Raw genomic sequence first — 26639 nt, 5'->3', positions numbered from 1 at the left:
TACGACCGCGACCACGGCCACGGCCACGGCCACGACCACGACCACGGGCACGACCATCAAAACCTCCACCATAACCATGACCGACTTCAACATTGGGCCTTTGGTGGCCTCCTCCCAAACGACCGGATTCTAGAACATTCAAGGCACTGTCGTCCACAGGTGGTCTGGGCCATTTCTTTCCAGACTGCCCTCCCTTGTGCTGACCTTGGTTAAAATGAACAACAGTGAAATCATTGCGTGTGCCTTTTATCCTTATAACATAGGCGGAGAAGCAGATTAAGAGAATGAACACCCCGACCAGAATAACGATAGTTTTTTTCATCCTTCTCATTTCTCTGGTGTACTCGTTTTTTCTGAATTCCACGTCAGGCATTCTGTCATGATGGCGTACTCACACTCATTCCGTGCTGCAATACTACTCAGTTTTCTGAAATGCGCACTGAGGCATGCGCATACATGTACGCCAAACCAGATGTTTCGGAAAGTTCAATAACACATCTGACTTTGACAAAGGGTGACGTCAGTGAATGTGGCAGACAGGTCAGTGAGGTTTGATGTGATGTATTGATCAAATACGTTAAGGACAAATGTCTCATACAGAAATGGTGTCAGGTTTCTGCGGCGTCGATTGCATTTACCTACGAAGTAAAATCTTCTCAAAAATTCCACAGCAAAATATCGATTCTTCACAACGATATGAATGTAATCACTAGATACCTGTATGTCAAGTTTGTTTTGTTTAACGACACCACTAGAGCACATTGATTACGTAATCATTGGCTATTGATGTCAAACATTTGGTAATTCTGACATAATATTATAGTCACCAGACGGAACTTCGCTACATTTTTCCATTAGCAGCAAGGGATCTTTTATATGCACTTCCCCACAGGCAGGAATGCACATACCAAGGCTTTTGATATACCAGTCGTGATGCACTGGCTGGAACGAGAAATAGCCCAATAGGCCCACCGACGGGGATCGATCCCAGACCGACCACGCATCAAGCGAGCGCCTTACCACTGGGCCACGTCCCGCCCTCTCGACATAAAGATAATATCCCTTTTCTCGATTATAATTTATTATTAACTGGAGGGAGAAAATAAAGATAATATCCCTTTTCTCGATTATAATTTATTATTAACTGGAGGGAGAAAATAAAGATAATATCCCTTTTCTCATTATAATTTATTATTAACTGGAGGGAGAAAATAAAGATAATATCCCTTTTCTCGATTATAATTTATTATTAACTGGAGGGAGAAAATAAAGATAATATCCCTTTTCTCATTATAATTTATTATTAACTGGAGGGAGAAAATAAAGATAATATCCCTTTTCTCATTATAATTTATTATTAACTGGAGGGAGAAAATAAAGATAATATCCCTTTTCTCGATTATAATTTATTATTAACTGGAGGGAGAAAATAAAGATAATATCCCTTTTCTCGATTATAATTTATTATTAACTGGAGGGAGAAAATAAAGATAATATCCCTTTTCTCATTATAATTTATTATTAACTGGAGGGAGAAAATAAAGATAATATCCCTTTTCTCGATTATAATTTATTATTAACTGGAGGGAGAAAATAAAGATAATATCCCTTTTCTCATTATAATTTATTATTAACTGGAGGGAGAAAATAAAGATAATATCCCTTTTCTCGATTATAATTTATTATTAACTGGAGGGAGAAAATAAAGATAATATCCCTTTTCTCATTATAATTTATTATTAACTGGAGGGAGAAAATAAAGATAATATCCCTTTTCTCGATTATAATTTATTATTAACTGGAGGGAGAAAATAAAGATAATATCCCTTTTCTCATTATAATTTATTATTAACTGGAGGGAGAAAATAACAATTTACCTTCAGAAACGCATAAAGGATACCGATATATCCAGTGATGTTACAATGTAAAACTTATGCCCTTTACAGTTCATCATTATGAACATTGTAGCCATCATCATCAGCAGCTGCAGCAACAACAGCCATATTTTGTTTGCGGATATATTGTACACCGGTCTATTACACATTTTAGTATGAAGAAATTAATGTGCTATAGTATGCATTAAAATGCTCTTGAAAGACTAACATTAAACAAACAAACAATCAATCAATAACAAAATTAATTAATCAAACAAACAAACAAACAAATAGAACAACACAAAAAAAATAAAAATAAAAATTACTGCCATAAATGTACAGATTCCTACTCGAGACAGCGAAGAATGCAGTAGTGTTGAGCGAACGTCGAGGTTTCTCTCCCCCCCCCCCCCCCCCCCCCCTCATCACACCCTTGGTGCTGTGTTGCGCGAGCTTGGTCCTCTGGCCAAGTATCGCGTTGAACACAATGGGAGTTCAGCTCGAAGAGAACGAGCAGTAGGAGGAGAAGGCATCCCAAGGCGGCTGAGGGGGGACCAAGCCCGGCGGGGGACCAAGCCCGGCGGCTTCAAAGAAGAAGTCGAGACCGGCAGGGGGGGGCGCCAAAACCGGCAGCTCAGCTGCCGGCGGCGGTCCCTTCTGCTTCGCCGCCCGCCCCCCCCCCCCACTACTCGGAAGCAGCAGAAGCCAGGAGCGGCAAAAGAGGGGGGGGGGGAGCAACTGCCAGGCCCCTTCATTCCCAAGAGTTGGAGACCAACACCATCTGGCCAGGGGCTGTACCAGTTCCAGTACGTCGAGGAGAGTCGCACCTTCTACTTGACGTCTGAGCGGAACGGGGTGTATCGGCAAGGACTGCTGAAATCAGACATGGATAATCCAATCATTCATCGGAATATCAGGCTGATACTTCCGGAAGATTACCCAGCCTTACTTCGGGGATAGTGCTACATTGACCTGCTTCACTTCGTCCCGAAGTTCCGGGCCGATCACCCCAACATCTCGTCATGAGTTCCGCCAAACCTCTCCTAGAACAGGAACCTCCTTTTTGGGGCTTAGTTGGACTTTAAATCTTTTGGCCGTGGTTCAAAATTTTATGTTTATTTTTTTGTAAACAGTCCGACACACTTTACTTTGGCAGCCAAATTGCTCAAATCACCCTAACAACGTTTTGGCCGAGAACTCTAATATAATTTTTTGGATTTTAAATTTTATCCAGACATGAGTCGACCTAACTACTAAATTCGTATTCCAAATTCCGCCCACCTTAAACTCACCCCCACCCCCGGCCCGGACCATATAGATCGGACTTTAAACTTTTAGACCTCCTTTCTAAATTTTATGTCGAAATTACTTCTTTTTAAAAAAAATATTATTAAATAGTCCGATCCTCTCTTCTTTCTCTTATTTATTTTTGGACTGTCCTTCTAAAATGCTCCAAATTATATAAATATTCGGCCGAGCAGTCAATTCCTATTTATTTTTGGCTTGTAACTTTTAATTTTTTTTTTTTTAAATTCTAATAACTTTTTTTTACTAATTGCTATTTTCAAAATTCTGCCCATTTTGAACTCTATTCCCCCCCCCCCCCCCCCCCCCCCCCCCCCCCTCGGAGGTCGGACACTGGATGGGCGTGTTCGAAACCCTTGTGGTATATGGGCACGTTAACCTAGTTATCTATCTATTTATCCATAAATGTAAATTCAAAATCTTTAGAAGCAAAAAAGGAAAAGAAACAAAGAAAAAAGAAATGTCAAGAAAGAAAGAATAAAGAACAAGAAAAGAAAGACGTACTGAAGAACATGTTAATCAAATGATACTATTAAATATCTAACATATCGTAACTGCGACACTTATAACCGTCACTGCAGTATTTATACGGGGGAATGTATATAAGCTGTTACTGATTGTTTTGTTTAAGTATGTCCATGTCAGTTCAGTGTACGCTATTTAGATATCTGCAGCCAATGCCCCAAGCAGCTTTCCTTGCGCGTTATTGTAGTTTGATCTCATGGCGTAACATTACGCCAGGTTGCATCTTCCCAAAACAGCCATATAGAATTATTCTGTTTCTAGGTTTACTGGTGTGCCCTTGGCATGCACCGCCGCGCAGTAAATCTGTCAAGTATTTTATACTAGTTATAACGAGACACAACAGACGTGTTCCCTACTTAACTGTTGTTGTCTTTGTTTTTGGTGTATGTTTATAAACCTGTGTGTGTGTATGTGTGTTTGTGTGTGTGTGTGTGTGTGTGTGTGTTGTGTGTCTCTTTCTTTATCTGCCTCTCTCTCTCTCTCTCTCTCTCCTCTCTCTCTCTCTCTCTCTCTCTCTCTCTCGCTCTCTCTCTCTCTCTCTCTCTCTCTCTCTCTCTCTCTCTCTCTCCTCTCTCTCTCTCTCTCTGTGTGTGTGTGTGTGTGTGTGTGTGTGTGTACAGGTTGCCTTCACTCTAGTTTGTGTATGTATGTGAACTCTGACACTAACGATTAGTAGAGGAGTAAACACAGTAAGTGAACAGATCTATTATAATCCACATCTCTGTGATATATAAGCAGATGAGTGTTCAGGCAATTGTTTATGGGGGGTGGGGGGAGGGGCAGGGATCTAGATTATGGCAGGTTTTATCCTGCTCCTTCGGAAAATACTTTTAAAAAAATATTGGAGAAGGGAGTTCCCCCCACCCCCACCCCAACGCTCGCGCCTGATAATACTCAAGAAAATGTATCTAGCATATAAAAACATCAGAGTAGCTTATATGGCGGATGCAGGTATCCCCATTCACATCAAATTCTGGCCTAACAAGACAGTCCATGGCACAACATTGCATGCCCGGAACAGCGTGCTTGTACTTTAGATAAAAGAACATTTACTGTTACACTGTCATTTGTTGGACTAGTCTGTCAGGGTTATTTGCGCTGAACCTCGAGGTCAAATGTCGCAAAATGGGGACTGTGTTTGATGACGGAAATGCCAATCACACCTACCTACCTACTGCATCACTTGGCCAGTAAACTTGAGTATAAACGAATGCAGTTATTTACATTAACGGGTGATGTGTTCTAACGAAGATAAGCGGGGAATGAAGCGAGCCATTTGTGTAAGGTAAGTAAATTAATCTGTCGTCAAAATTGTTTAGGCTACTCTTTTATTTCGGAATTCCTAGGTGGATTCTGCAGGAATCTACCTACAAGTACACGTTGATTTATTAGTTTGCATTGTTATTACTATTTTTAATAAGGCTCAGAGCCTTGCTTTAAGAGTAACATATCTAATATGTTACTGCATCATAACAAATCACCTGGCGACTATGTAGGTCATACACGTCGGCTTCAATGGAGTAATTTTACATGCAGTAAAAATAGTTTAGCAGCTAATCACTCTTCATGTACGCTATGGGACACATGGTTAAATCTCTGCTTTGCAAATAATAAATATAAACACCGACAAAACTGGTAACATTGGTCTTAAACTTCAAATAACGTTAATTATAGGTGTGAGAAATAGGAAAGCTGTGACCTTGTTTTGTTTTATAAGGGAAATAACTCCCATTTCCACAAACGTTACAAATCGACAAATTGTTCTGAGTTCTTTAGTATTAAAATCAGAACCAATAATAATAAGAAGAAGAAGAAGAATAGGCATAGTAGTAGTAGTTGTTGTAGTAGTAGTACTATAGTAGTAGTAGTTGTTGTAGTAGTAGTACTATAGTAGTAGTAGTTGTTGTAGTAGTACTATAGTAGTTGTAGTTGTAGTAGTTGTTGTAGTAGTAGTAGTACTATAGTAGTAGTAGTTGTTGTAGTAGTAGTACTATAGTAGTAGTAGTTGTAGTTGTAGTAGTTGTTGTAGTAGTAGTAGTACTATAGTAGTAGTAGTTGTTGTAGTAGTAGTACTATAGTAGTAGTAGTTGTAGTTGTAGTAGTTGTTGTAGTAGTAGTACTATAGTAGTAGTAGTTGTTGTAGTAGTAGTACTATAGTAGTAGTAGTTGTTGTAGTAGTAGTACTATAGTAGTAGTAGTTGTTGTAGTAGTAGTACTATAGTAGTAGTAGTTGTTGTTGTAGTAGTACTATAGTAGTTGTAGTTGTAGTAGTTGTTGTAGTAGTAGTAGTACTATAGTAGTAGTAGTTGTTGTAGTAGTACTATAGTAGTAGTAGTTGTAGTTGTAATAGTTGTTGTAGTAGTACTATAGTAGTAGTAGTTGTTGTAGTAGTACTATAGTAGTAGTAGTTGTAGTAGTTGTTGTAGTAGTAGTAGTACTATAGTTGTAGTAGTTGTTGTAGTAGTAGTAATATAGTAGTAGTAGTTGTTGTAGTAGTAGTAATAGTAGTAGTTGTTGTTGTTGTAGTAGTACTATAGTAGTAGTAGTTGTTGCAGTATTATAGTAGTAGTAGTTGTTGTTGTTGTTGTTGTAGTAGTACTATAGTAGTAGTAGTTGTAGTAGTAGTATTATAGTAGTAGTAGTAGTACAGTAGTAGTAGTTGCTGTACTATAGTAGTAGTTGTAGTAATAGTAGTAGTAGTAGTAGAGTAGTAGTTGTTGTTGTTGTACTATAGTAGTAGTTGTTGTAGTAGTAGTAGTATTTGTAGTTGTTGTTGTAGTACTATAGTAGTAGTTGTTGTTATTATATACTCTTCAAAAAAAGAAACGCAAAAGGGTACAAATGGGTTATAACTCCGATTTTATGTTTCCTACCGGTTCATGCTTTGTGAATATAAGGTCATTGCATGTCCCAAACACATTCCCACGGTTACATTCGATAAAACGCAGCTACTGTACAATAAAGTTCCAAAATGTGAATATTCGCAAAAACGCAGCCACGTGCAAACCATGTCACCACTGCACGTGCGTTGTCTGCACGTGCAACATGAACACCGACAGTATAAAAGTGCAGGGTGTTCGCTTGCCTGGCCTCTGTATCTGGCCGACAGTTGACAATCCAGGACATGCCACGTCTCAGTGAACCGCAGAGAAACAATGCCATCGGCCGACTAGACGCAGGCGAATCCAGAACGGCCGTTGCCAGGGCATTCCATGTGTCCCCAATCATCTTCTCCAGACTGTGGGACCGTTACCAGCAACATGGATCAACACGTGACCTCCCTAGATCCGGTCGACCACGGTCACTACCCCCGGGCAGGACCGCTACATCCGGGTACGCCACCTTCGGGAACGATTGACTACTGCCACCTCCACAGCCGCAGCAATACCAGGTTTGCGCAGGATATCCGACCAGACCGTACGGAACCGCCTACGTGAGGTAGGAATTCGTGCCAGACGTCCAGTTCGAGGTGTCATCTTAACACCACAACACCGTCGACTCCGACTGCAGTGGTGCCAGATTCATCGACAATGGCCTCAACTGCGATGGAGACAGGTGTGGTTCAGTGACGAGTCCCGATTTCTGCTCCGACGTCATGATGGAAGATGTCGCGTGTATAGGCGTCGTGGTGAACGTTATGCGGCAAACTGCGTGCAGGAAGTGGACAGATTCGGCGGGGGTAGTGTCATGGTGTGGGCAGCCATCTCACACACTGGCAGAACTGACCTGGTCCACGTGCAGGGCAACCTGAATGCACAGGGCTACATTGACCAGATCCTCCGGCCACACATCGTTCCAGTTATGGCCAACGCCAACGCAGTGTTCCAACATGACAACGCCAGGCCTCACACAGCACGTCTCACAACGGCTTTCCTACAGAACAACAACATTAATGTCCTTCCTTGGCCATCGATATCACCGGATTTGAACCCAATTGAGCATCTATGGGACGAGTTGGACCGACGCCTCCGACAGCGACAACCACAGCCCTAGACCCTGCCCGAGCTGGCAGCAGCCTTGCAGGCCGAGTGGGCCACCATCCCCCGGGACGTCATCCGTACTCTGGTTGCTTCAATGGGCAGGCGGTGCCAGGCAGTTGTCAACACATGCGGAGGCCACACCCGGTATTGACTCCAGATGACCTTGACCTTGGTGGTGTGTCCTATCACTTACTCACAATGGACTAGAGTGAATTGTGAACAATCCTGCAACATTTGGTAATTATCGGACTCACCATTCAATAATTAAATCAATTCTCCAAATGTTACGACAATGTGGTTTTGCGTTTCTTCTTTTGAAGAGTATATTATTGTTATTATATTATTGTCTGTAATATATTGATGTTAATGATGGTAAAAATAAAAATAAAAATCGAAATATTACTAAATAAAATGTTAAAAAATCGAAATTTTATTACTAAAATAACTGCAACGGATTTCTGCCTTACATTTCAAACGTGCAATACAATTTCTATGTTTTTGTTTTCAGAGAAGACAACGTAACACAATTTGGCGCTGAACAATGACACAGGATGAGTTGGCTTGTGCAGGTATCCACGATACTTCGTCGACGAATTGTGATAGTAGCCGTGACTATCCTCACCATCGTTCTGGTTCTACTATCCTGGTTACCATGGAAACAAAGTGGCGATGATTACTTAGAGGATGAAGATTTTTTCGTATTTGATAACCTGAATAGGTTCATTCCTTCCAAGAAACCGTTCTACGACTTCATAGACCCTGATGACAGTCACGTTATGGACAGTTTCTTTGCTCACAAGCCCGCGAATAAGTCGACTCGTTTAGCCAGCAGTAAACCAATCAAAATTAATATCCATATACACGATCCGAAAGTTTTAAAACGGAGATCGGACTGTGTTCGGCTGGAAACGCCAAGAGGTTTCACGCCTATATGTCTATACGACGTGAAGGTGGACGGCTTCATCAGCTCGTTCATACGAGACTACCGCACGTGGGAGCCCGACCTCGTCCGCGGCATGAATCTCGTGCTCCACAAGCATCCCGACATGCACTTGGTGGACATAGGCTCCAGTGTGGGAGTGTACACATTGAACGCTGCCAGTGTTGGGCGAAATGTTGTGGCGATAGACGCGTTGAAGTCAAACCTAGATCTCTTGCATTCTTCGCTGGTTTACGGGAAACTCAACAAACGTGTCACGCTGGTGTGGAACGCACTTTCAGACCACCGCATGCGGGTTAGTTTAAAGGTGGGGAAGGATAACATCGGTGGGACTAGGGTGGACCACAAAGAAGTAGATACTAAACAGCCGACATTTCTTCACAAGACCCCAGAGGCAGACGCCATCTTCCTGGACGATCTAACCAGCTTGGTGTCTTCCGCAATGCACAAGGTATACATGAAGATGGACGTGGAGAGTTCCGAGGCCAGGGTTCTGAAGAAGAGCTCCGAGTTCTTCCAGACCCTGGACGTCCAGTACGTGCAGATGGAGTGGATGATGCAGAGGAACAAGGATGGGCTGCAAATCGTACACTTCATGACTCGCAACGGATTTCTGCCTTACTCCAATGTAAGCAGAACGACATTGCTACACATGGAACGATATGCAGAGTGGCCAGATAACATAGTGTGGATGAAAAGATAACTTGTTTTTTTATAAATGATATTATTTTGCACTAAGACTTCATATATCAGAATTCTAAAACTTGTTTTAACCCGAGTCATTAGTGTGTGTGTGTGTGTGTGTGTATATGTATATATATATATATATATATATATATATATATATATAGAGAGAGAGAGAGAGAGAGAGAGAGAGAGAGAGAGAGAGAGAGAGAGAGAGAGAGAGAGAGAGAGAGAGAGAGAGAGACAGAGAGAGAGAGAGAGAGACAGAGAGAGAGAGAGAGAGAGAGAGAGAGAGAGAGAGAGAGAGAGAGAGAGAGAGAGAGAGAGAGAGCGAGAGCGTGTGTGTGTGTATGGTCTTTGTAGACACGCACTTCTGTATTTTTTAACATCTCTAACTGACCACGCATCAGTTTGGCCTGGCTTATTGATTCTACGGGATTTTTTATTGATTGACTGAAAACATATTTTATTGTACAAAGAACAAAAGAATAAGGGTCACGTGTGGCATTGAAATTTATTTCCAATGACGAAATTATTAAAATGAACACACGCTCTAACCTGAAAGTTTGTATTTCCAATATCTGAAAATATAAATATGCAGTGATCATTCAAAAACGGTGGTCATTACTATGATGTATTGGCATTCAAGACTTCAAATCAGTGGATTGTTATTTGGAATAATTTGCTACTTCAATCAAGTTGTCGTCTGGGTCTAGAAAATAAACTGACGTCATTCGTCCTCGTGCGCCTGGTACCGACATAGGACCAGCTATAACAGGAACGTTGCAGTTCTGAAAAAGAGACAAATGTCATAATAATGTGTTAATTATTATCAGTTTTGTTTTACTGTTTTTATTTTACCACTTGGTGACTATTTACACACTGTATTTTTAAAGTGTATACAATTAAACTGGTTTCGTGTTTTAGTTCGAGTAAAATGCATCCCTATGTCCAGTTTGTCTTTAACATAACATTATTTTCAGACTAAAAATATACATTGTATAATTCTTGTTCTACACGAGTTCTTATTTAAAATATGGGGCGAGACGTAGCCCAGTGGTAAAGTGCTCGCTTGATGCGCGGTCGCTTTGGAATCGATCCCCGTCAGTGGGTTCACTGGGCTATTTCTCACTCCAGCCAGTGAACCACGACTGGTACATCAAAGGCCGTGGTATGTGCTATCCTGTATATGGGATGGTGCATATAAAAGATCCCTTGCTGCTAATCGAAAAGAGTAGCCCATGAAATGGCGACAGCGGGTTTCCTCCCTCAATATCTGTGTGGTCCTTAACCATATGTCCGATGCCATATAACCGTAAATAAAATGTGTTGAGTGCGTCGTTAAATAAACCATTTCCTTCCTTATTTAAAATACCGACGCACGGGTGCTGGGTGCAATATCAAGGGTAGACTATTTAAAAAGAAAGACTAACTAATAAAATTGTCTAAAAGTATCCAATGTTAAAACAAAATCAAAACGACAGCCTATATGGTCATCTCAACACTAATGATTTTAGTTCTGAAATTTAGAAGAGGAAAACAAAAACCAAGCAAAGAACATATTACTGTAAATCATGATGTTTTTGCTTCCAAGAAAATAAAGCATTGTTTAATTTATGTACTACATAGCATTATTTTACTATTTTCTCTCCAACCAGAATGCCCTACTAAGCTCAATGGGGAGGTACAAAGCCACATACACCGAATTTCACCCACTTCAATGGTGCGGTTATGGGCGTGTCTCTCGTGTACAGAAATTACCCATCAGGTCAGGGATTCGAACCCACTACTGAAATAACTTGTACATTGTTAACAAGTACAACGTCAAACATTTGCATCATCAAATAAATATGTAATTTAAGCCTTACGAACCGGATACTAGTGATAGTAATATATTTTGACTTAACTCCGCGAAGATTGTCGGAAACTAAATAGGAAATCAGAGATTATACGTTTAGTAACGTGCATCACGCTTAATGTCAGCCATCCACTGCTGGGGATTTCCTGATCGAATCGTTCAGGTTAGGTCCAAAAAGATCCGATCGTTTTGAGTTTTTAGTTTTGTAAGTATTCTTTGCCATTTTAACGAATGTTTTCAGTAAAACGATAAATTATGATTTAATTTAGCAGTCACGTAATTGTTTCAATGGATAAGGAATTAAGATGGAGAATGCACCCGGAAGTGTAGATTGATGAACAATAATTAACTCGCCCCTATGGAGCTCGTGAATTATTTTTTACGAATCTTCACCTCCTCGTACATTCTCCATTAAATATTTAAGATTTAATCACAATGTTAAAAGTATGCTATTTTAGAAACATAAATCACCTTGAGATGCTTGATCACCTCATTGAGATTTGTGTCGGTGTTGAAGCAGACGTCGGTAGATCCAGGGGTGGGTCTCTTGGGTTTGGGGTAAAGTCCTCCACCAACGTCATGCACGTTGATCTTCTGATCCCCAAAATGAAGTTCTTTGATGCCATTCTGAAAAATATATCAAACAAATAGAGTATTTTTAAACGCTTAATATCTTAAAATAATGGTCGCCATCCACAACAATTGTAATTTAGTATTCTGTGGAACAACGGTAATATTTGCTATATAATTAGCACACACCAAAAGAAAACCTCGCTGTCATTAAAGGAACTGTTCCAAGAGTCACGTGATTAAACTGCATATTGTAACTTGTAACGTGTAACAAATTATGCGAATCTACCCACAGGGACCATGGTCGTAACGGTAACCAAAAATACAAAAAGTGGCCTTCTATATTTAGAAGCACTGGCGTAGCCAAGATGTTATAGGGTGGAGGCAGCCCGTATTGGGGTGGGGGGGGGGGGGGGCACCCACACTATGTATGTATGTCTGTATTGATGTATAGATATCTATATATTGTATGTATGTCGACGTTGACTGTTACATACATAGATATTAACGCACTGGCATAGGGGATAATTAAATCCTTTCTGGCCTAACAAATTTTCCCATGCCGTTGTTGGGACTCGAACCTGTTGCATCGAATCGCCCGCAAATTGCAGAGTTGACACGATACCTTATGAGCTATTGAGGCATCCATAAAAGGATGCTCTTTAACTCAACTATATGCATGGGGCCTACAAGCTACGCGGTCGATCCCGCTTACGTGCATGAAACAAAGGACAGACCTGGCACTCGCTAGCATGTATTGATGTATGAATATTTATATATTGTATGCATGTCGACGTTGATTGTTACATACATAGATATTAACGCACTGGCGTAGGGGATAATTAAATCCTTTCTGGCCTCACAAATGTTCCCATGCCACCATGTATGTATGTATGTATGACTTTATAAAAATTAATACAGGTTTTAAAACAAAAGTTTGATTGGGGACCCCCGCCCCCCCCCCCCCCCCCCACACACACACACCTCCCGCCTCCCTGCGCCACTGTTTAGAAGTGCCCTCTTTATTTAGCTGGAGAAAAGTCTATATTACTATGTCCTAATATTTCTTTTATTGTCCCTCCCCCGTTATTTTAGGCAAGGAACGTCCCTGGTAGAGGATCGTGGACTGTGCGGAATGGGATGTCCACTCTAGAGAGTCAACCCATAGATGGTGTATAATTATGTCTGTACCAGTATATCTATTAAATCTGGGGGCGAGACGTAACCAAGTGGTAAAGCGATCGTTTGATGCGTGGTCGGTTTAAGATCGATCCCCGTCAGTGGGACCCATTGGGCCTTTTTTTCGCTCCAGCCAGTGTACCACGACTGGTACATCAAAGGCCGTGGTATGTGCTATCCTGACTATGGGATGGTGCATATAAAAGATCCCTTGTTGCTAATCGAAAATAGTAGCCCACGAAGTGGCGACAGCGGGTTTCCTCCCTCAATATATGTGTGGTCCTTAACCATATGTCTGGCGCCATATAACCGTAAATAAAATGTGTCGAGTACGTCGTTAAATGAAACATTTCCTTCCTTCCTTCTATTAAATTGTTTCTTGGCTTTCATAAATATATTATATGCGCATTTTGAGAGCAGTTCGGAGCAGTATATAACCGAGGAAACGATATAATAGGCTTAAGGGTGTTTTAAAAGTGGATAAGGGAGGCTGTGAAATGATCAATATAACATTATTTTTAAATAATGAATTCCTTTTGCTGCGTATTTTATTTTACTCACAGACGAGTTCTTCACAATCATCCCCAATACCCTTGAGTAAAATTCTGTTGTCTTGGCAACATCTTTCACAGTTATAACAAAGTGGTCCAGTCTGTTTACGGTAAATCCCTGAAAACAGTTGAAACACCGTTAAAATTGCACATGGAATAATGGAGATATAACAACAATAACAACAACAACAACTATAATAATAATAATAATAATATATCAGGTACGTGGCAAATCCTGATAAAACTACCACAACAAATCCATTCATGGAAAAGACGTAAGATTTACCAATGAAACATTACTTTAAAAGGTTAACTACTGTCGTTTATACCAAAAATATAATCGACAAATTGGACTGTTTATTAAGGTGTTTTTATATATAGTAAAGTGCACTTATAACGAACATGATGAGAACGAACTACTGCATAGGACGAACTCGTAAAGTCCCAGTTTATCTCCCTGTACATTAATAACCAACGTATGTAAATGTCTATACCGAACTACTGCATAGGACGAACTCGTAAAGTCCCAGTTTATCTCCCTGTACATTAATAACCAACGTATGTAAATGTATACAACGAACTACTGCATAGGACGAACTCGTAAAGTCCCAGTTTGTCTCCCTGTACATTAATAACCAACGTATGTAAATGTATACAACGAACTACTGCATAGGACGAACTCGTAAAGTCCCAGTTTATCTCCCTGTACATTAATAACCAACGTATGTAAATGTCTATACCGAACTACTGCATAGGACGAACTCGTAAAGTCCCAGTTTGTCTCCCTGTACATTAATAACCAACGTATGTAAATGTATACAACGAACTACTGCATAGGACGAACTCGTAAAGTCCCAGTTTGTCTCCCTGTACATTAATAACCAACGTATGTAAATGTATACAACGAACTACTGCATAGGACGAACTCGTAAAGTCCCAGTTTGTCTCCCTGTACATTAATAACCAACGTATGTAAATGTATACAACGAACTACTGCATAGGACGAACTCGTAAAGTCCCAGTTTATCTCCCTGTACATTAATAACCAACGTATGTAAATGTATACAACGAACTACTGCTATAACGAACTAACTATCATGGTCCCTTCCCGTTCGTTATAAGAATGCTTTACAGTTAAAGTTAAAGTACACACATTTGCATACAAATGCAACGTATCCGCATTTCCCTTAGGTTCTCCATATAGGAGATAATTATAAGTACTAAAAATTAAAACTATGAAGACGTGCCCAAGAAAACATGATAGAACAAAAACACAAATCTTGGTCTTTTAACAACATATTGAAAAGGTTCTGTTGAATAAATATACCTTTGGTTTTAGTGACATCTTGTGATCCAGTTCAGTTTTCACTTCCTATGTTGTGCTATATGTTTGAGGGTTTTAAAACTCCACAGAAGGTACGTGGACTAATGATATGTGAGCACATAACATCACGCCGATTTGTTTACTTCGATCTGACGTCGTGTCCGAAAACACCACCACCAGCTACACAACACCGAGTCGTTGGAACTTGGATATGGAAAGATTGTTTGTTTTGTTTAACAACACCAGTAGAGCACATTCATTAATTAATCATCGGCTATTGGATATCAAACATTTGGTAATTTTGACATAGAGTCTTATAGAGGAAATCCGCTATATTTTTCCATTAGTAGCAAGGGATCTTTTATATACACCATCCCACAGCCCAATGGACTCACCGACGGGGATCGATCCCAAACTGACCGTGCATCAAGCGAGCGCTTTACCACTGGGCTATGTCCCGCCTCTTGGATATGGAAATAATTTAACGTGATAGTATAGAGCAAGCCGTTATAACGCACGCCTGTCTTGGGCGAACGTTGTGGCCGAGGACAGTTCATTAACATCTGACAGACAGCTCAGATAGCTGAGGTATGTGTATTCCCACGACAGTGTGCTTGAACTTTAATCGGATATAAGGACAAACATCAAGTTAAAACGAATGAATTAATGAATTCATAAATTAATGAATTCATTCATTCATTAATTCATTCATTCATTCATTCAATTAATGATTGTGTGACTGCTTTGCATACATATCATCTGGACTCTTTTTTTTCTTCTTCTTTTTTTTTTTGGGGGGGGGGGATGGGGCACAGATGTAATTTTTTATAGCTTACTGTTTTGGAAACCTTTTTTGGAGTTTGGCGTTTGTTTGGTTTTATTTTTTTTGCGGTTTTTTTGTGGGGGGTGGGGGGGGGGTGGGGTTTGGGGTGGTAGTGGGGAGATGTTGGTATTTTATGTTTGTTTGGATTGGTTTGGTTTGGTTTGGTTTGGTGTTTGTTTTGAGGGTATCTCGTGCTAGACCGTTATTCAACACATACATTTAGACCGTTAATCGACACATACATTTAAACGGTTAATCAATCGCATACACTTAGACCGTTAATCGACGCATACACTTAGACCGTTAATCGACGCATACACTTAGACCATTAATCGACACATGCATTTTAGACGGTTAATCAACACGTACACGTAGACCATTAATCGACACATAGTCCACATTACGTTGACACAGGCATTATTTCTTAGTCCACATTACGTTGAATGGACTTGTTCATACACACCCAGGAAAAAACAACTAAGCAGGAAGCGCAACACTATATATGTATGCTACAGATTCATTGTGTACAATGACGAGAACCATTGTTGCATCACATAAAAGCACGGAAGAAACATTGATAGAACTGGATGTCACGAACACATAATATAACGCTTTATTGTTTCCTCTAACATAACAACTAAACAATCGCTAGTACCATATGTGCGATGTGTAATCCTCGGTTTAACTGGTGCACACGTTGTTGAGCTTTCGAGAACCCTCCCTTAGTACTGATACGTTCACGAGATATCAATTTGATGAGAAACCCAATAACAAAATAAAATACCCCCCCCCCCAATAAAAAAAACCCAAAAGACAACACACAAATAATAATAATAATAATAATTTAAACACTCCACACACACACACACACACACACACTCACACAAAAAAAGATTTAAAAAAAGACACCCCCCCCCCCCCCAACAAAACAACAAATAAAACAGAAATAAATCCTCAAACAAACAAAACAAAACAAAAACTAAAACAAAAAACTAAAATAAAACCCAACAGTGTGTCATGTTTCAAACAATTACAACTCTGTCAATAATACAAGGGGCTATAATCCAGTCTGTGCTAACAGCTGTGTGTTATCGGAGACATTATAACAAACAAGCAATGTATGTCATTATCTCAATTTCCTTCAGTTTGGGTCTGAACACGTGTGTAAAAACACATCAATTTGGAACGAAAAACAGTTATTAATTAACGAAACTGGTTCGATGATTACCTGAGACCACAAATAGACGCAATTAATCAGATTTAAGATAACAGCATACATACTGTAATTACTGTAGTGTTAATATTAAAACAAATGTTATTGTAACAATATATACACTGTAACGTAATAAATAAATAAATAAATAAATAAAAATAAAATAAAATAAACAAACACAAACACAAACACAAACAAACAAACAAACAAACAAATAGCCAATTAAACAAACAAACAAATAAATAAATGAATAAATGAATAAATAAAACACCCGGAGACCATAACTACCGTCAGTGGCGTAGCGAGGAGGGGGCGGATGGTGGGCGGGGGCCATCCCCCCCCCCCCCCCCCCCATCAAACGTTTTCGGGTTTTTTTTTACTGTATTAAATTTTATAAAATCATACAAACCTAGTATGGGTTGACACCCTTAATAGTGGGTTACGCCCCTCCCCCCCCCCCCCCCCCCAATCTAAAATCCTGTGACTACCGTTGAGTATTTATAGTATTATTTAGTATTATTTATAAAACCATGTTATCTACTTATTGTCTGTGCTTGCTCTCTCTGAGACACCCGTTTACCTATCACTGTTTTACTGATACCAACTAGAGAGGTCGCAGTAAGATAACACAGGCGTAGTAATCGGGCAATGAGTCTGTGAAATCACTGGCCGATACCACGACCTTTGTACAAACATACGTACTGGAGGAAAACACAAACCCTGCAGAATGGTGGGTACATTGGTTTCGTGTTCATATATGTAATGATGTGTTTATTGTAAAATTGTCGACATAGTTTATCATTCACCATTTAATATGAATATGAGTAACCACACTTATTTAAAAGTGTCTTACTATGTTTACTATTTATTCGAGTATAATTAAATCTGTTATAGGTCAAATAATAACAAGTCGATTGTGAACCATGATTTATAATTACCACCACCACTAGCATCATCATTGTTATCATCATCATCTTCGTCATCACATCATCATCAACATTACTACCACCACCACTAGCATCATCATCATCATCATCATCATCATCATCATCACCACCACCAGTTATCATTTTAAACAATTTATAGATGTATAGCGAAAACGGTATGTCGAAATAGTTACGTTTTGTGTAACTATACTCTTCAAAAAAAGTTGGGGAACCTGAAATATTAATGCTAATATCAACTATTGGACCGAACATACGTTTTGATCACAGATATCCTAGTAAAGAACGTTCAGGTCTGTTTATCAACACACCGAAACACATTCTATCACTGTGGAACATTATTTCTGTCAATCTTTTTCATTCTGTTGATCATACAGTTGTTATTGTTTTGTTTTTAGTCATTTTTATTGTTTGAATTTGCGATGCGGCGTATGCAACGCGTTGGGCGTCTACGGGCTATTGGCATGCTGCAAAAGGGGAGAAGTCAGCGTGAAGTGGCCAACACCTTCAATGTTTCGAAGTCAGTGATTAGCAGACTGTGGAATAGGTACCAACACATCCAAAATGTTGACGATCAACCCCATTCAGGTCGTCCCAGGGCAACGACAGGAGTACAGGATCGATTCATCCGTAACCAAGCTCTAAGAAATCAAATTGTTACAAACCTTCATCAGGCTACTGGTGTCCGAGTTACCGGTCAGACGATTAGAAATCGTCTTCATGTAGCCCATCTTCATGCTCGACGGTTCCGGGTTGTACCTACCTTTACAAATCGTCACATTGCCCACAGACGTGAATGGTGTAGGGAGCGTCAGAACTGGGGTATTCGTCGGTGGTCACATATCATGTTTTCAGATGAGTCCCTATTCACTTTGGACTTCCTTGACAGGCGTGGTCGGGTTTGGCGATGACGAAATGAACGTCAACGTCAACGTCGCAATGCGATTTCATGACGGATTTGGCGGTGGATCGGTTATGGTGTGGGGTGGTATCACTATGTCTGACAGAATTCCCCCCTCCATATTGTACAAGGAAGGGTCACTGGGCAGTACTACCGGCACAACATACAGACACCCTTTGCTAGGCGTGTGGGTCGACGTTTTGTTTTTCAGGACGAAATGTCCGTGCTCACCGTGCACGAATCGTCAATGCTCACCTCCAGCAGCACAACATCTATCGAATGCCATGGCCAGCAACGAGCCCAGAACTTTCCCCCATTGAACACGTCTGGAACGTGATAGGGAGATGTGTGCGTCAACGTCAAATACCGCCGACCACGTTAGCGGAACTTGGTCAGGCGCTGCAAGAGGAGTGGAACAGACTCCCTCAAATTGCCATTGGGAGACTCATACGCAGCATGCCTCGTCGACTGAATGAATGTCTCACACATCGTGGCGGTATCACCCACTACTGATAAAAAAATGTCAACTTTTAAATTTTACTTCTGACCCCAATCGTCCTTCAAGATCTTTGGTGGTCATAAAACCTACTGTAATACTGAACTACCGGTTGCAATGTTTGCCCAATTAATTCACTATTATCATATAACCATTCCCAACAGATGATATATCCTACAATTTTGGCAATTGTAAATTCTTATTAGAGATCCCCTACTTTTTTTGAAGAGTATATTTAGCAAAACGACTCGTAATTTTGAAAAAAAAGGTATATATATATTTTATTTTATTTTATTTTATTTACTCTCTTCTGTAGATCCTATTGATCGTTGGTCAACTGTTGATGTTTGTGTCGGAGGTCAGGACCTATGCCTGCACAGTTCCAACAGGCATCCCGCAACCAGCTGGTATGTGGTCACATGCATATGCTAATTAGGCAAACTGAGTGTAATATCAGAACAAGATTAACTAACTGGCAAAATGACCTGTCTTTAGCAGAAAATCGACCACAGCTTATGGCCTCAGACCACAATTAATTTCGCTATATGTTTCTATATAGCCTTAGTGGCTATAAATTTTTATTAATATCAGCAGGCCCGTGAAGTTTTGTATGTACCTTTGCCTGCATGGGGGACACATACCCTGAAAAGGACAACCCCTGTTGTCCAGCTCTTTCTCCCAGCATATTGGTTTAAACAGACACACCCTCTAAACCAAGCCGGAGTACACCCATTTTACACAAAAAGCACTACTTTTGCATGGGCCGGACTACCACAAACAAGTCTTCAATGTCAACAAGTTACACATGTTTACAAACTACATGCTATCCTCTGTCACTTCAGTCAAACAGTTGCCACTTCATAGCTGTCTACCATGAAATAATCACAGTCAAACAGCAGACTACTTGCGCGGTCAAATTTCCGGATTTTGGACAACCAAATGGGAAGATAACTGTAATCTGAGGCCTATCATGTTGTCATTTCAGTAACTGGATATGTGACAGCCCGAGTATTCTGCCGTTCGAGATTCCGTCTAGCTCTTGAACGACAGAGTGCTCGGGCTAGGGTGTGTGATAGCCGCTCGGACTAGGGTGTGTGATATCCGCTCGGACTAGGGTGTGTGATAGCCGCTCGGACTAGGGTGTGTGATAGCCGCTCGGGCTAGGGTGTTTGATAGCCGCTCGGACTAGGGTGTGTGATAGCCGCTCGGGCTGTGTGTGTGTGTATGTGTGTGTGTGTGTGTGTATGTGTGTGCCGCTCGGGCTGGATTGTATGATATCCGCTCGGGCTGGGGCGTGCCATATCCGCTCGGGCTAGGGTGTGTGATAGCCGCTCGGACTAGGGTGTGTGATAGCCGCTCGGGCTGGGGCGTGTGATATCCGCTCGGACTGGGGCGTGTGATAGCCGCTCGGACTAGGGTGTGTGATAGCCGCTCGGGCTGGGGCGTGTGATATCCGCTCGGGCTAGGATGTGTGATAGCCGCTCGGGCTAGGGCGTGTGATAGCCGCTCGGGCTAGGGTGTGTGATAGCCGCTCGGGCTAGGGCATGTGATAGCCGCTCGGACTGCGGGGGTGGGGGGGGGGGGGGGGGGGGGGGGGGGGGTGATAGCCGTGTGATAGCCGCTAGGGCTAGGGCGTGTGATAGCCGCTCGGGCTAGGATGTGTGATAGCCGCGCAACTGTCAAGGTGTTCACTCTTTAGAACACTCAGATGGATGTTGTTTTCACCACATTGCCAATACGTTTATTTATTTATTTGGTATCATTTTATTTGAATTTATTTTATTACCCCAGCAGGCACTAATAACGGGGAAAATAAAAATTATAATTTCTTAAACTTGTAATAAATGGTAGTAAAATTCCGGTTTCTTTTTTTTTTTCTTTTTTTTTACAGAATATATAGAACTTTGGGTTTTGAAAATTATCTGTGAACTATGAATAAAATACAAAGTTAAAGCAATACCCAGAACAGTAAAGTAGTTTACGTCGTTTCTATATACATAGACGTGTAGCCGATATAGGCTATATCGAAAATAAAGGCTTTAAACAATATAGCTAGGGTAATAAATAGAATAATAAACTCAGTACATTTATGTCCCTCGTGAAATAATTTTCAATTGTGAACATTATTTCGCTCTGGACATAAATTTGATAATAACTGGTAACTCGTTTATTATCCTCTTATGTAAATTGTATTGTCTTCCAATTCAAATAAAGGGCGGGACGCAGCCCAGTCGTAAAGTGCCCGCTTGATGCGCGGTCGGTTTGCGATCGATCCCTGTCGGCGAGTCCACTGGACTATTTTTCATTCCAGTCAGTGCACCACGACTGGTATATCAAAGGTCGTGGGATGGTGCATATAAAAGATCCCTTGCTACTAATGGAAAAATGCAGCGGGTTTCCTCTCTAAGACTGTGAAAGTGACCAAATGTTTGACATCCAATAGCCGATGATTAATAAATCAATATGTTCTAGTGGTGTCATTAAACAAAAAGAAACACAAATTTCCAATTTAAATTGGTTAGAGGCCAAGCGACTTATATCCGAGTTCTCTGTTGACGGGGAGAGGAGTAGCCGTCTGCTGTTTCGGTTTCCGAGACAAAAGTATAAACACGAGTTTTAAAAAACCCCACACCTAGTATTGAGGCACAATGACTTTTTAAAGTGCCAAAACACCAGCCTACTGATTCGCTTTTGTATTATTGGAGGGACGGGATTTAGTTCGTCTGAGGTGCTTACGTCGCAGGATCGAACCACCTCAGTGGATACATTCAACTGATTGAGGATTTTCTCTTTGCAACCAGTGCACCACAGCTGGTCAAAGGCCGTGGTATGTGCTTTCCTGTCTGTGGTAAAGTGCATATAAAAGATTCCTTGTAAAATATAGCGTGTCACAACTACCGTATGTTTGACACCCACAGGCTGATGATTAATTAACCAATGTGTTCTAGTGGTGTTATTAAACAAACTAACTTTTTTTTTTTGTAATTGCTCACCTCTGTTTATGATACATGGATAGCTGTAACTTTGCAATGCTTGTTATTGCATAATATTTCTCTACCATACGTCCGCATACATTTAACCCAGGCGCGCTTGCAGAGGGTGGCCTTTGGGTTAAATGTATGCGGCCTCCTGCTCCAAGCACATTTTCTTCTTTTTTTCAAAAATGTATTTTCCTCTTATAAACTTCGTTCGCTACAGTTCTGTCATCCCCCTGTACAATTTCATGCACACATACCTGTTTCCTTTCCAGTTTTATACATTGTATATTAAAATACCGAAATTTAGATATTAAAAACACCAAAATTAAACAAAACAAAAACAGAACAGAACAAAACAAAACAAAACAAAAAAACAGAAGAAAAGAGCAAGAAAAAAGCAAAAAACAACAGCGAAATACCAATCATTCACCACCGAAGAAATCAACAACATAAAAAATAAAACAATAAAATATACAAGAACACAACATACATGTTAAAACTCTATATAGAAAAAAACCCAACATAATTATACATTAAGTCTCACTACACAGTTCACTTCGGGTGAAAGTTCATTCATCATGTCCACTATAGTTCCTAGTTGTGACATATGTTGTGGTTCACATATTCACTTCTAGTAATTGGGGAATAATTAAAACAATTTGTATTTTTCAATGGTAAGCCTTCTGGCTTGATTTTGCCTATGTTATTTGAAGAGTGAATGGGTTCGAGAACGGCCTGTTCGGACCGGTACTACAGCCAAATGCAGTCATATAGCAAAAAACTGAAACCGAAATGTTCTTAATTTTGGAGTGAAAATAAATGTTTATATAATATAATGTATGCTCGCAATGGTGTATGTTGTTAGTGCAAGCGAGAACCCGTTCTATTGACTATCTTCATTTGAAGTTGGACAATTTAACATGGATTTCAATGGCAGATTACATCTGTGTAATGAGACCTTAGTACGACATATGTAAAACTAAGGTATTCATTTGTATTTTCTAGACGGGTTTCCTGACCTGCTAGACTCGTATCAAACGGATATTGAGATAAACGTCATCGACCAGGGCATCACAACCGACATTGAGGAATACCTGGACTTCTCTGGAAACAGAGGACTCATCACATACTTCAAAAACGGAGTCGGATACAGAGCCATATACAGCTACAATACTGATGAAATATTTGACATAAATGGTAAGCATTTGTGTGAGTTTACATTTTGTGTTGCTGAATGGTATACCAAAGCATACACTGTACTCTTTATAAAACCTGCTTAACTATCTCAGGAGATTTGTCGAATTAATCAGATGGAGAGGCTATTTGTTTTCTATGCATCCTTCTTGGTTAATACACAATGTATTATTGTATGGATGGTCTGCGACGCCATATAACCGTAAATAAAAAATGTCTTCAGTGCGTCGTTAAATCAACCATTTCCTTCCTTCCTTTTATGGGTGGTGGTATACAAACACAAAATGTCATAAGTTCTTCAATAGGCCACACATATACTGTAGAAAATCGAGGCAACCGGTAAATTATAGAGAACATAAAAACGTCTTCTAGCCACCAAATTATTGTCGGTTAAGGTGGTAGTACTACTGTATATTAACATTTTAAGCGATTTGTTATTACGACAAAACTATTTGTTGTTAACAAAAAATGATACAATACGTTCACTTCAACATATGGCACTTTAACAACAACCCAGATTAACATGTGATCTCCCTATCTCTGTCTGTCTGTCTGTCTGTCTGTCTCTGTCTCTGTATCTCTGTCTGTGTCTCTCTCTCTCTCTCTCTCTCTCTCTCTCTCTCTCTCTCTCTCTCTCTCTCTCTCTCTCCACCCGACCTCACTGGTATATCAAAGTACGTAGTATGTGCTGCCCTGCTGTGGAAAAGTACACATATAAAATCTCTTGCTACTAATGGAAAATATATCGAATGTCCTTTGAAGATTACGTTTCACATCCAGTAGCCGATGATGCTGCCATTACAAGAATGTGCTGGCGTCCCTTTGCTTTCCTCTGTGTATCTAATGTTAACGATTCTCTGCTTTACAGACTCGACTGGGACGTGTCGAGTTCGAAACCTGACGGCGAGCAGACAGTCGGCACTGTTCGGAAACAAGGAGCGTGATGGGATTCCACACATCTACACGGCTAGAGATGCCTTGAGATTCGGAAAGAAGTTCGGACAGGTACGTTTCCGTAATCATTCGAACAAAGCAATGTCTTGCGTCGATCACGTCAACAATGATATATCGTATCACGGATTGCTTAGCGTCGACGTTGACTAACATATCAGCCTACTTAGTATTAGGAAGTGTTTTACGATCGTCTCTTATGTTTTGGATATAGAAGAAAACTGTTTCAAATCATAGTAAGATATTTGTTATTAATAATAAAACATAACAACAATCAACAAACCAACCAGCCACCCCCCAAAAACAACAACAAAGCAAACACACACACCCCCCCCCCCCCCAAAAAAAAAAAACCTAAACAAAACACACACACCCCAAAAAACCAAAAACAAACAAACAAAACCCAACAAAACAAAACAAAACAAAACAAAAACAACAACAACAAACAACCTCTAAAAATTATAACAATTAAAAAAAACCCCATTAAAAACCCCCACAAACGTCCAAAACCACATGCTTAAGGTACAAGAGAACTTATGTTTTTTTTATTTATTTATCAATAAAAGAATTCGTACCATCAGGTTTAAAATTAATTGAAACTTTCCGAGTTTTCCTTTCTGTTTAAATCGACGATTTTCTTTATATTGGACGTATTGAATATGTTTAACGTGTTTATGCCATTTAATAATGGCATATCTGTTGGTTCAAAACCGTTTAAGAATGTAATGGAAGTTACCTTTATACCTCATATAATTTACATTCAAACTTTATAATAAAAGCTACTTTTAGAAGTGATATAAAAGCTACTTTCAAAGTAATAACCGCAACTTCATTATGAATCGATAGTACGTCCACTGTGATAGAATTATGACTTGATACATTATGTCTAGCGGTGTCGTTAAAGGGACACGCCCTAGTTACGGCTAGTTGTTAACCATTACGGCGTTGTTTTTCGCTATTAAACCCATTTTTTCACAAATAAAATTGCACTTTATTTACGTTTTATTATTTAGAATACACATTTCCATTCACCTGAAGTGCTTTTTGGTAATCCTTGTAATCCTGATGATTGTAAAACCACGAAGTGCATTTTTTTGTATTTCTTAACAACAGGCGTGCACTCGAGAAAAACCCGTTAAGCAAGCGAGGTCCAATCTATTTTTAGAGCGAATCTTCCTGTGTAAACGTCACAGACGTTGGTATACCACGTGACCGTTATTATTTTTGGTTCGGTTTGTTTTCTCGTGCACGGTTCGCGCAATCAACATCCGATTTGTTGTCGTTTGCTTGTTGTTCATTTGTGAGATTTTTCTTCACAGTTCGTGAACATTTTCAGTAACAATAAAGTTCAGACAAGTAAGTGTCTAAATACAAAACGTTACAAACCCTTAAAACCAATAATTTTGCTAAGTCTTACGATATCTGGAGAGGGGATACAACCAGGACAGAACAGATGGAACATGTCCAGGAGAGGTGAAAAGAACGCACCCCAAGTCTGTGCGCACTCTGTGAAATTTGTCGTGACGTAGGCATTGTTGTGCTTCGAGCGACATCTACCGGTGACATCAGAATACTAACTTTCAAAATTATTTCAAGCAATTGGGACATGGGGATTCCCATGGTATTTATCGATATAAAACCTGCTTTTTCACTCCATTTGATAAAAACGTGATCTAAGTGCATGGCCCACTGGCTGCGCCAATGGAACTGCCACGGGTTTGTCAAAACGTGCATTAAAGTTCGTCTTGTACAGAGGCGGTGTTGGTTTTACGATGTCGGTTTAGTTGTTTAGACATGAAGGCATTTATTAAAGTTCTTATTGATCCTTTAGCATCAAATGACTCTTAAAACCACTGATTCTAGTTTTTAGGCAGTGTCAAATATGTTCGACTATAACAGAGTTGGATTTGTTTGTTTTTACCCTTAACTTCCACATTACTTATAATATTTTTCTTAAATTATAAATTTTGGGCAAATCCAGAGTTCTTTTGACTGAACTAGCGTTTCTTGGAGATCAGAATACCATTTATGCCAAACACAAAGTGTACGTACCTTTGGAACTAGTCTCAGTGGCTTTAATTAGTCAATATTCACGCTTTCAGTAATATATCTTGACTAATTAAAGCCGATAACGATCACTTAATTAAAATAAATAAAAACTAGATCTACGTTTCATTCTTTATTTTCGTTACATATTAATGAAATATCTGTTATAATGACATGAACTACATCAAATGAATTATATACAATGTCTCAGACATACACACATTGTGATCACATCACAAATAACACAAAAACAAATGTCAGTTCACATCACAAACAAATGTTACAGTCAACATTATCGCATCC

The 26639-nt window shown here is 39.9% G+C and overlaps 3 protein-coding genes across 4 annotated transcripts in view; 2 read left to right on the top strand and 1 right to left on the bottom strand.

Moving 5' to 3' along the window:
• Positions 1-4815: 4815 nt before the first annotated feature.
• Positions 4816-9520, top strand: LOC121375534. 2 transcript variants are annotated; one of them, XM_041503037.1, is made up of 2 exons: positions 4816-4984; positions 8193-9520. In XM_041503037.1, exon 2 carries the CDS (start codon positions 8236-8238, stop codon positions 9325-9327), a length of 1092 nt encoding a protein of 363 aa, XP_041358971.1. In that variant the 5' UTR covers positions 4816-4984; positions 8193-8235; the 3' UTR covers positions 9328-9520. The 2 variants fall into 2 exon arrangements, with proteins under 2 accessions (XP_041358971.1, XP_041358970.1); XM_041503036.1 differs by having other exon boundaries at positions 4816-4989.
• A 456-nt stretch (positions 9521-9976) lies between these two features.
• Positions 9977-18507, bottom strand: LOC121374641 (glyoxalase domain-containing protein 5-like). Its single transcript, XM_041501749.1, has 4 exons — positions 18436-18507; positions 13477-13584; positions 11638-11793; positions 9977-10099 (listed from the first exon to the last, which is right to left on the bottom strand). The coding sequence occupies exons 1-4, from the start codon at positions 18505-18507 to the stop codon at positions 9977-9979; spliced, it is 459 nt and encodes a 152-aa protein (XP_041357683.1).
• Positions 18508-18625: 118 nt separating this feature from the next.
• LOC121374640 overlaps positions 18626-26639 on the top strand; it is a 60148-nt gene continuing 52134 nt past the window's right edge. Inside the window, 4 exon segments of the mRNA XM_041501748.1 lie at positions 18626-18758; positions 18883-19149; positions 23151-23342; positions 24208-24344. Of these exon segments, the coding sequence (XP_041357682.1) occupies positions 18626-18758; positions 18883-19149; positions 23151-23342; positions 24208-24344 (729 nt within the window).

This window comes from Gigantopelta aegis, chromosome 6 (assembly GCF_016097555.1).
Source record: "Gigantopelta aegis isolate Gae_Host chromosome 6, Gae_host_genome, whole genome shotgun sequence".
Classification (NCBI taxonomy): Eukaryota; Metazoa; Mollusca; class Gastropoda; order Neomphalida; family Peltospiridae; genus Gigantopelta; species Gigantopelta aegis.
Note: the sequence above shows the minus strand (reverse complement) of the source record. Positions and strands in the feature narration are given on the sequence as shown.

Excerpts from the sequence above, each read along its gene's own strand:
- LOC121374641 (XM_041501749.1), bottom strand. The coding sequence starts at position 18,507 with ATGAAGATGGGCTACATGAAGACGATTTCTAATCGTCTGACCGGTAAC. Across the intron at positions 11,794-13,476 it reads TGATTGTGAAGAACTCGTCT|AATGGCATCAAAGAACTTCA; the intron begins GTGAGTAAAATA and ends TATATTTTTCAG. Across the intron at positions 10,100-11,637 it reads AGGTGATCAAGCATCTCAAG|AACTGCAACGTTCCTGTTAT; the intron begins GTGATTTATGTT and ends TCTCTTTTTCAG.
- LOC121375534 (XM_041503037.1), top strand. The coding sequence starts at position 8,236 with ATGAGTTGGCTTGTGCAGGTATCCACGATACTTCGTCGACGAATTGTG.